The 10,292-nt window shown below is 39.4% G+C and overlaps 2 protein-coding genes across 5 annotated transcripts in view; one reads left to right on the forward strand and one right to left on the reverse strand.

The window, feature by feature from the left end:
* The window catches only part of LOC128207961 (ESF1 homolog), a 62,013-nt gene extending 55,314 nt beyond the window's left edge, over positions 1–6,699 (forward strand). For all 4 annotated transcript variants that reach the window (XM_052911184.1, XM_052911187.1, XM_052911186.1 and 1 more), the window contains exon 14: positions 1,139–6,699. In XM_052911184.1, the coding sequence (XP_052767144.1) occupies positions 1,139–1,441 (303 nt within the window). In that variant the 3' untranslated portion in view covers positions 1,442–6,699. The remainder of the gene's footprint in view (positions 1–1,138) is intronic.
* Positions 6,700–7,212: 513 nt separating this feature from the next.
* Positions 7,213–7,953, reverse strand: LOC128208593 (uncharacterized protein in mobD 3'region-like). Its single transcript, XM_052912149.1, has 2 exons — positions 7,561–7,953; positions 7,213–7,473 (listed from the first exon to the last, which is right to left on the reverse strand). Exons 1-2 carry the CDS (start codon positions 7,951–7,953, stop codon positions 7,213–7,215), a joined length of 654 nt encoding a protein of 217 aa, XP_052768109.1.
* Between the last annotated feature and the right edge of the window lie 2,339 nt (positions 7,954–10,292).

Genomic DNA, 10,292 nt, shown 5'->3' on the forward strand with positions numbered 1-10,292 from the left:
GTCAAACAACCAATTTATCACATTAAAAAAAATACACATCAGTGACAGGCTGTTATGTTGTTGATATAAAACAATGCTTTTTCAGTTTACATCATGCACATTTTTATGCTCCACGAATAATTCAGGGAGCATAGCTGCATATGATTTCTGCTTTGTCCGTCTGTCCATGCCTTATTTTGTGACTGCTCCATAAGTCCTTAACAAATGGAAGTATTTTAAAATAACTTGGCACAATTGTTAACCATATGGAGCTGATGTGCACAATTTAATTCTAGCCTCCTATCTTCAAGGTCAAGGTCACCCTTATCGATCAAAGGCCAGATAACCATCTGTGTGTCTATTCCAGAACTCCTTAAACCATAGGATTTCAAAATTCTTGTTAAGCACATCTAGCCAAAGTCTCAGGAGCCAGTCATGAAGTCAAGGGTCAAACTTTAGGATCACAATCATATTTTTCATGACCGCTTCATAACTCCTCCAGCATTAATACTGAATTCAGTATTTTGAAGAATATTTCACCTTTACAATTTATGTTGTAAACATGGCATTTCTGAAATAAAAAGCCATTTCAGTATTTTTGAATCTTCAAACTTTTACACAGGCAAATGTTTATCTCATTGAGACAACATGTTTTCAAGCTATCTACATTAAAGGCTAAGGTCACACTTAGGGGCAAAAGTAAATATGCCATTTTCTGTACTTTCACTGACTGATTTCCAAATAAGTTCCACAAATGCTCATCACAACAAAGCAGACACTGACTTTTATGTCCACCACCAACTCTTTTCTTGCATGTTACTTGTAATGTAAGCATGTAAATCACTAATTGTATGAATAATTTCAAATCAGTTGACACAAATTCTCTCTAAACTGAACTTAAGTGTTGATGTTTCTGTCCACCACCAACTCCTTTGTGTTACATATGACTGTAAGTTTAAATAAAAAGTAATATTGACCAATTTTTGAGCATTTATTGCCAACAATAGCCCTGTCTATTTCTAGAACTTTTGAGAGAGGAACAGATACATAACCACAACTCTTCTTCCTGAGTTAATTAGCCTTATTTATATGCCTTAAAGTTCTGTGAAAACAACATTTCTTGTATGTTCCACTATTGTCATTGCTATTTCTCTTGCAGGTTAATGTGAATGACCCTCGTTTCAATGCCATGTACCAGTCTCATCTTTTCAACCTTGATCCGTCGGCTCCAGAGTTTCGTAAAACCAAGGGGACTGATGCAATTATCACTGAAAAACTGAAACGCAGTGAAAATCAACTGAAAAAGAAGAAACATTTTGATCAGACAGGCAATAACGAGCCGGCAATGAAGAAAAGGAAGAAAGAAGAAAAGAAGTCTTATAATGACCACAGTTTAGCAAACCTTGTTAAATCTGTGAAAGCAAAAACTAAACATTTTCAAAACAACAAGACCAGCAGATAGTGATTTTCTTTTCAATTTTGTCAAGCATTTACTTTTTATGCCCCCGAAGGTGGGCATATTAAAATCGCACCGTCCGTCCGTCCGTCCGGCCGGCCGGCCGGCTCTGTAACTTTCCCTTGTATGGACAGATTTTAAAATAACTTGCCACATGTGTTCCACATACCAAGACGACGTGTGGCGTGCAAGACTCGTGTCCCTACCTCAAAGGTCAAGGTCACACTTAGTGTTTATTCACAATGGATTGCTGCATATAAGGACATAGAGTATAGGTTGTCGTGTCCGGACTGTAACTTTCTCTTGTATGGACAGATTTTAAAATAACTTGCCACATGTGTACCACATACCAAGACGACGTGTCGCGTGCAAGACCCGTGTCACTACCTCAAAGGTCAAGGTCACACTTAGTGTTTATTCACAATGGAGTGCTGCATATAAGGACATAGAGTATAGGTTGTCGTGTCCGGGCTGTAACTTTCTCTTGTATGGACAGATTTTAAAATAACTTGCCACATGTGTTCCACATACCAAGATGAGGTGTCGCGTGCAAGACCCGTGTCACTACCTCAAAGGTCAAGGTCACACTTAGTGTTTATTTACAATGGAGTGCTGCATATAAGGACATAGAGTATAGGTTGTCGTGTCCGGGCTGTAACTTTCCCTTGTATGGACAGATTTTAAAATAACTTGCCAAATGTGTTCCACATACCAAGACGACGTGTCGCGTGCAAAACCCGTGTCCCTACCTCAAAGGTCAAGGTCACACTTAGTGTTTATTCACAATGGAGTGCTGCATATAAGGACATAGAGTATAGGTTGTCATGTCCGGGCTGTAACTTTCTCTTGTATGGACAGATTTTAAAATAACTTGCCACATGTGTTCCACATACCAAGACGACGTGTCGCGTGCAAGACCCGTGTCCCTACCTCAAAGGTCAAGGTCACACTTAGTGTTTATTTGCAATGGAGTGCTGCATATAAGGACATAGAGTATAGGTTGTCGTGTCCGGGCTGTAACTTTCCCTTGTATGGACAGATTTTAAAATAACTTGCCAAATGTGTTCCACATACCAAGACGACGTGTCGCGTGCAAGACCCGTGTTCCTACCTCAAAGGTCAAGGTCACACTTAGTGTTTATTTACAATGGAGTGCTGCATATAAGGACATAGAGTATAGGTTGTCGTGTCCGGGCTGTAACTTTCCCTTGTATGGACAGATTTTAAAATAACTTGCCACATGTGTTCCACATACCAAGACGACGTGTCGCGTGCAAAACCCGTGTCCCTACCTCAAAGGTCAAGGTCACACTTAGTGTTTATTCACAATGGAGTGCTGCATATAAGGACATAGAGTATAGGTTGTCATGTCCGGGCTGTAACTTTCTCTTGTATGGACAGATTTTAAAATAACTTGCCACATGTGTTCCACATACCAAGACGACGTGTCGCGTGCAAGACCCGTGTCCCTACCTCAAAGGTCAAGGTCACACTTAGTGTTTATTTGCAATGGAGTGCTGCATATAAGGACATAGAGTATAGGTTGTCGTGTCCGGGCTGTAACTTTCCCTTGTATGGACAGATTTTAAAATAACTTGCCAAATGTGTTCCACATACCAAGACGACGTGTCGCGTGCAAGACCCGTGTTCCTACCTCAAAGGTCAAGGTCACACTTAGTGTTTATTTACAATGGAGTGCTGCATATAAGGACATAGAGTATAGGTTGTCGTGTCCGGGCTGTAACTTTCCCTTGTATGGACAGATTTTAAAATAACTTGCCAAATGTGTTCCACATACCAAGACGACGTGTCGCGTGCAAAACCCGTGTCCCTACCTCAAAGGTCAAGGTCACACTTAGTGTTTATTCACAATGGAGTGCTGCATATAAGGACATAGAGTATAGGTTGTCATGTCCGGGCTGTAACTTTCTCTTGTATGGACAGATTTTAAAATAACTTGCCACATGTGTTCCACATACCAAGACGACGTGTCGCGTGCAAGACCCGTGTCCCTACCTCAAAGGTCAAGGTCACACTTAGTGTTTATTTGCAATGGAGTGCTGCATATAAGGACATAGAGTATAGGTTGTCGTGTCCGGGCTGTAACTTTCCCTTGTATGGACAGATTTTAAAATAACTTGCCAAATGTGTTCCACATACCAAGACGACGTGTCGCGTGCAAGACCCGTGTTCCTACCTCAAAGGTCAAGGTCACACTTAGTGTTTATTCACAATGGAGTGCTGCATATAAGGACATAGAGTATAGGTTGTCGTGTCCGGGCTGTAACTTTTTCTTGTATGGACAGATTTTAAAATAACTTGCCACATGTGTTTCACATACCAAGACGACGTGTCGCGTGCAAGACCCGTGTCCCCACCTCAAAGGTCAAGGTCACACTTAGTGTTTATTTACAATGGAGTGCTGCATATAAGGACATAGAGTATAGGTTGTCGTGTCCGGGCTGTAACTTTCCCTTGTATGGACAGATTTTAAAATAACTTGCCACATGTGTTCCACATACCAAGACGACGTGTCGCGTGCAAGACCCGTGTCCCTACCTCAAAGGTCAAGGTCACACTTAGTGTTTATTCACAATGGAGTGCTGCATATAAGGACATAGAGTATAGGTTGTTGTGTCCGGGCTGTTACTTTCTCTTGTATGGACAGATTTTAAAATAACTTGCCACATGTGTTCCACATACCAAGATGACGTGTCGCGTGCAAGACCCGTGTCCCTGCCTCAAAGGTCAAGGTCACACATAGTGTTTATTCACAATGGAGTGCTGCATATAAGGACATAGACTATAGGTTGTCGTGTCCAGGCTGTAACTTTCCCTTGTATGGACAGATTTTAAAATAACTTGCCACATGTGTTCCACATACCAAGACGACGTGTCGCGTGCAAGACCCGTGTCCCTACCTCAAAGGTCAAGGTCACACTTAGAGTTTATTCACAATGGAGTGCTGCATACAAGGACATAGGGTATAGGTTGTCGTGTCCGGGCTGTAACTTTCTCTTGTATGGACAGATTTTAAAATAACTTGCTACATGTGTTCCACATACGAAGATGACGTGTCGTGTGCAAGACCCATGTCCCTACCTCTAAGGTGAAAGATACACTAAGTGTTTATTCACAAGGGAATTCTGAATATAAGGACATAACAGTGTAGGTTGTCAAGTATGGGTGGTATTTTTTTATGTTCAGAGGCAATTTAAAATAACTTGCCATATGTATTTGGCACGTAAAGGCAAGATCAACTTTTCATGTACTGACCTTGTTCATAGGTCAATGTCACATTCGGGGGCATTCGTCACATACTGTGACAGCTCTTGTTGATGACTGTATTGCAAACTTGATTTTAAAATTCTCTACCATTTTGTCAAAATTGCTGTAAATGTTATAGATTATATTATAATGTACTGGTGACCTGGTTAGTTTATACTAATTTATTTCAACAGCTATTCTAGCTGATATGAATCACTCTCTAGTCCATCACCTGGGAAGAAACCAACACTGATGTCTGGGCCAAGAGAATGTCCACAACCTCTTGGGCGATAGACAGACACCTATACCACTAGACCATTCTCACCCTTAGATATGTGGTTGGTTCAGGCCCATTCCAGGATGCTTGCCATGAATATCACTTTCTATGGTCCATAAAATGGGATGTACAGCTCATTATCAGTCAGTAACTGTATATAACTATTTTCTCATTTGAGCTCAAATAAATTAGTATCAACTACCGTATTATCTATATACACATGTAAATGTGTTCAACAATTTATTTATCAGACTAATTATCAAAATGTAGTGAACTAAAAACCAATCTTCCCGCACCTGCTTAAACATGTTAGTCAAAAATGGGCCCTGGTCTGAATACTTGCTCCCACTGGTGTCCATCTGTATTTTATGTCTCAGCCATAGCATAGTTAATAAAAATGGGATTTCAATCAAACATATCTTAATTGTAGAACATCATGAAAAGATGTGTCAGGCAAAACATGAATGCTTTCAACTCAAACGTAGTCATGCAAAAATGGAGGTGAAAGCAACTCCATTGTGATGCTTTTTGTGTCAACTATAATATAGCAAATCAAACATCACAAATTTGTAGAGAGCATCAGGGGACGGTTTGTCACCTGTCAGCTTAAAGATGACAATTTGTCATAATGTAACTTTATCTACATGACATTGTTATGTTTCGTAAGAGTTATTTACCTTTGACTATTTGCTTTGAATAGACTGTGATGGTACCTTAGGTAGCGCTACAAATATATTTCTGAATTATGTAAAACAGAAAAGTTCACTGTTTTCAAATTCAATTGTAATAAAAACACAAAACAAACATTTTAGCTTCAGATAATGATCTTTTTAAAGAACGTTTTAAAACTAATTAAATGATGACTAGTTTTAAAACACTTTTGCATGTATTTTTGACAAATTATGTTTTTTCTATTACTCTGTTTTGATCTCTTTGTTTTTAAAGAAAGACAATAAAAGCAGTTCAGGTTTTGACATGGGCACTCTATGAAGTTATCAACACAAGTTTAATGAAATTTCATCTTTTATGATCTTCAACCGTTAACTTTCCTCATAATCAGTTTTTAACATTAGTTTGGATTAAGGTGTCTGCTGTACAAATATGGGAATTTTAGATGCCTGGTGACTCCATATTAATTGGTTTCATTTGAAGGGTTTTATGAGTAGAAAAGTAATATGAAAAATTGTCCTGAAAAATACAGAACACACACACTTGCAAAATTAGTAATTACACATTTCAATTTCAGTTGAAATGAATAACAAAAATACATATTGCATTCACTTTTATCTGTAATAGTTTTTCTGTCATTTATTTTACCTAAGTAATCAGTGAGCAATTCACTTTCAAGTGAAACCAAAATGGGGTCACGAGACATCAAACATTAACATTATTAGTTATTATTAATGATATGACAAGCTCAATGTCCATCGGATACCTTAACTTAGGTTTAGGAGTTGGTTCGCAGATAATGTTAAGTAGTAATTGTAGCCCAGAGCAAAAGGACACTAAACAAAAATGCATAAAACAACTGTAATGTCATTAAACACCTCACGATTAATGTATATATATATATTTTAGGTTAATTGTTGCTTTTCTTAATGTTTTACCACCTACATTTTAGGAGGAAATCCCCAACCACACATGCAAAATGTTTGTCAAAACAAAAAAATGATAAAAGCTTTGCCTGAACCAACTATTGATTGTTGTGTTTTTGATATTATTTGTTTTTGTTGTTTTTTTAAGGAGAAAAGGGGCTAGATACTAGTACTGTTATATAAAGCCTTTGTGTCATCTTGGTCTGCTGTGTTGGTAATCTTTTAAAACAGTAACATGTACATCAGAAAAAACTGTTCAGATAAAACATGTTAATGATCACAACACGTGCATGTGTAGCAAATGGAAGTACTATCACTTTTGTTGAGTTATGCGCCTTGGTGTACCAAGAAAAGCCGAACGAGCATTGGCATCAGCTTGCGGCATTGTTCTTGTTTACGTTTTCATTCCGGCAGTCCCAATTTTTTGTAAATATCAAAATGTTACAATAGTATGCAGTGTCTTGGAATTTATGAGTTTCTGCCACTATGAGATTCTGCCCGCGCCTTTTGGGTTGCAATTTGACCTGCCACACACCTTGATGTCCTGTGCCCTCTTGAGATCACTACCTGAGTCCAGTGCCCTCTTGAGATCATACCTCGAGTCTCGTGCCCTCTTGAGGTCCTGTGCCCTCTTGAGATCACACCGCAAGTCCTGTGCCCTCTTGAGAACACTGCGAGTCCTGTGCCCTCTTGAGATCACTACCTGAGTCCCGTGCCCTCTTGAGATCGTTCCTCAAGTCCCATGCCCTCTTGAGATCGTTACTCGAGTCCTGTGCCCTCTTGAGATCACTCCGCGAGTCCTGTGCCCTCTTGAGATCCTTACTCGAGTCCTGTGCCCTCTTGAGATTGTTACTCGAGTCCTGTGCCCTCTTGAGATCGTTACTCGAGTCCCGTGCCCTCTTGAGATCATTACTCGAGTCCTATGCCCTCTTGAGATCATAACTCGAGTCCCGTGCCCTCTTGAGATCGTTACTCGAGTCATGTGCCCTCTTGAGATCACTACCTGAGTTCCGTGCCCTCTTGAGATCGTTCCTCTTGTCCCATGCCCTCTTGAGATCGTAACTCGAGTCCTGTGCCCTCTTGAGATCACACCGCAAGTCCTGTGCCCTCTTGAGATCGTTCCTCGAGTCCCGTGCCCTCTTGAGATTGTTACTCGAGTCCTGTGCCCTCTTGAAATCACACCGCAAGACATGTGCCCTCTTGAGATCACTCCGCGAGTCCCGTGCCCTCTTGAGATCACACCGCCCTCTTGAGATCACTCCGCGAGTCCTGTGCCCTCTTGAGATCACTCTGCGAGTCCTGTGCCCTCTTGAGATCTCTCCGCGAGTCCTGTTTCCTCTTGAAATCATTCCGCGAGTCCCGTGCCCTCTTGAGATCATTCCGCGAGTCCTGTGCCCTCTTGAGATCACTCCGCAAGTCCTGTGCCCTCTTGAGATCACTCCATAGCACAGGAGGTGGGGAAATGTTTAGCTTACGAATTACACGGACACATTATCAGAGATTTGTCAAATAATGAAATATACTCCTCACAATAAGTCGAGGACTACATTTTGTTATGGGTATATATGGTGTCAAAGCCAACCAAATGCATTTAAATAGAATTGGTACAGACAGAGTTTGTTTACATCTTCAAAGAAAACGGGAACAAGAAACAGCATTAACAGGCTGTAATACCGAAACGTCCAGGTACCCATTAAAATGCACGGTTTTCAACCACATGGACAGGGTTAAGGCCATTCTAAGATGTCCAGTAAGACTGCAGAAATTCGTTTAAATTAATTTATTTGTCAAAAAAATATATGATTGAAAAAGCGAATAATCTCATCTTTTAGTTTTAACGGTACATGACGAGGCAGTAATCGTTGGCATGCACCATGCTGATAGAAACAGACTTTTAGCACATCGGCTAGGCATTTCCAGTAAACTCATCCGTGCTGGAATCCCCCCCCTGCTTCAAAAACATTTAACTGTACCAAAAAGACGTTAAATTGAAGGAACTTCTTGAGGTTTGCAGTGAATATAAATTACTGCGCGTCAGTATGTCAATTAACATCATCGCACACGCTTTTTGGTAAAATGTACAAAAGAGCGTTTTAATGTTTGATGTTTTTAATGTTTTAATTTAAGGTATGTTAAAAAATCAATCATGCGTGTCTGGATAGAAAAATCCGACCCTCGGGCACGCTTTCGTAGCCTGTTACTTGGCAGATACCCTTGGGTCGGAATTTTCTATCGGTACCGGAAACACATGACATATATTATTACGATGCATTCCACACCATTACACGCAACATAAGGCAGGGCTTGAAGTATGTTTTAGACAACTATCGCAATGAATTGGATTGTAAGAAGAAGAACTGCTGAAGATGGTTATTCGGTATGGCGAGTTTTGCCAAGCAACAGAGGTCATAGTTTGTAAACTATTTGTGGACAGTTGCTACATGCAGATACGGTAGTCTTTCGTTGTTAAACTTTAAACTTTGTGCACTTTTAGACTGGTTGTGGGTTCACCCCTAATTTTACTGGAAAATACAAAATCATTGCATTTGCCTTGAGATTTATTTTATTTATGGGTGAATACAGATCTATTCCGTTATTTTTTTACAGGAGGTGACTGGTTTAGCAATAACAAATAATGTTTCGCGATTTGCCGATTCTTGCGTATTACACCATTTACAAATTCATCGGCTTTGTTTTGTTGGCTAAAAAAGCTCAACCAAATAGGGCTATACGAAATGTCCAGGGGGATCGTATGCGGAAATGTATTGCATACTGTTAATGCTAGTGTTCGGAATCGCTCAAACGCGTTTTAGCGATATACCGTGTTCTTATTTGCACGCACTACATGTAGATGTGCAATTGCTCTTGTTGACGATAGGGCGCCATTTCCTCAGCCTTCGCTTTAGGTGTAATGGACGTATTACTATTGAGTGTTGTGCCGATGATCGATTATAATTGGCTATTGATCGGATAGGCCTACATCGGCGACAATCGATAGTGAAATTTAAACAATCGATGATAGAAACAAGGGACGTAAGCGCTACCGACTAATTTACTTATTTCTGGTTAATGCTAGTTAATGTTTAAATGTTAAGGTGTTACTATGTTAAGTTATCTACTCATATTCATATCAAGTCACTATGTCACTACAGTACCTAATTACAAATTTTCTTTGTAATTTAATTGCTAAATGATTGGTTCTCAACTGCTTGTGGTTTAAAGTGACACTCTTATTCAAAATCAATGCATACCCATGTATAAGAAGAAGAAGAACGTTTTTTCATCGAAAAAGTATATATAAACGATGTGTTTGAAATAGGTCAATGTGACCCCTGATCAAACATTTCAACAAAATAACATGCAAATAACACAACGACGAACAGACAAATACATTAGTCCAAATAATTGTATGTTGACGGATTTTTTTTAGATTTTTGATATGGCAAATCCTTCACCGGATTGGAATTAGATTGGATTAGGGATTGGAAGAATCCAGTATAACACGTCTATTACTTTAGACTAACAAATACATGTACATTGCATTCACTAAATGGTTATTTGACTTGTGGCACATTATGGTTTAATTGCCTAACAAATGTGTAATAACGAAGTTACTAATGAAAATATCACAAAAATAAATAATAGTGGATGTTGACTTAATGCTCCGTTTGAGTAGTTTTTCTTTTGGTCACATGATATTGTTTACTTCCTGGTATTT

The sequence above is a fragment of the Mya arenaria genome, chromosome 11 (genome assembly GCF_026914265.1).
Source record: "Mya arenaria isolate MELC-2E11 chromosome 11, ASM2691426v1".
Lineage (NCBI taxonomy): Eukaryota > Metazoa > Mollusca > Bivalvia > Myida > Myidae > Mya > Mya arenaria.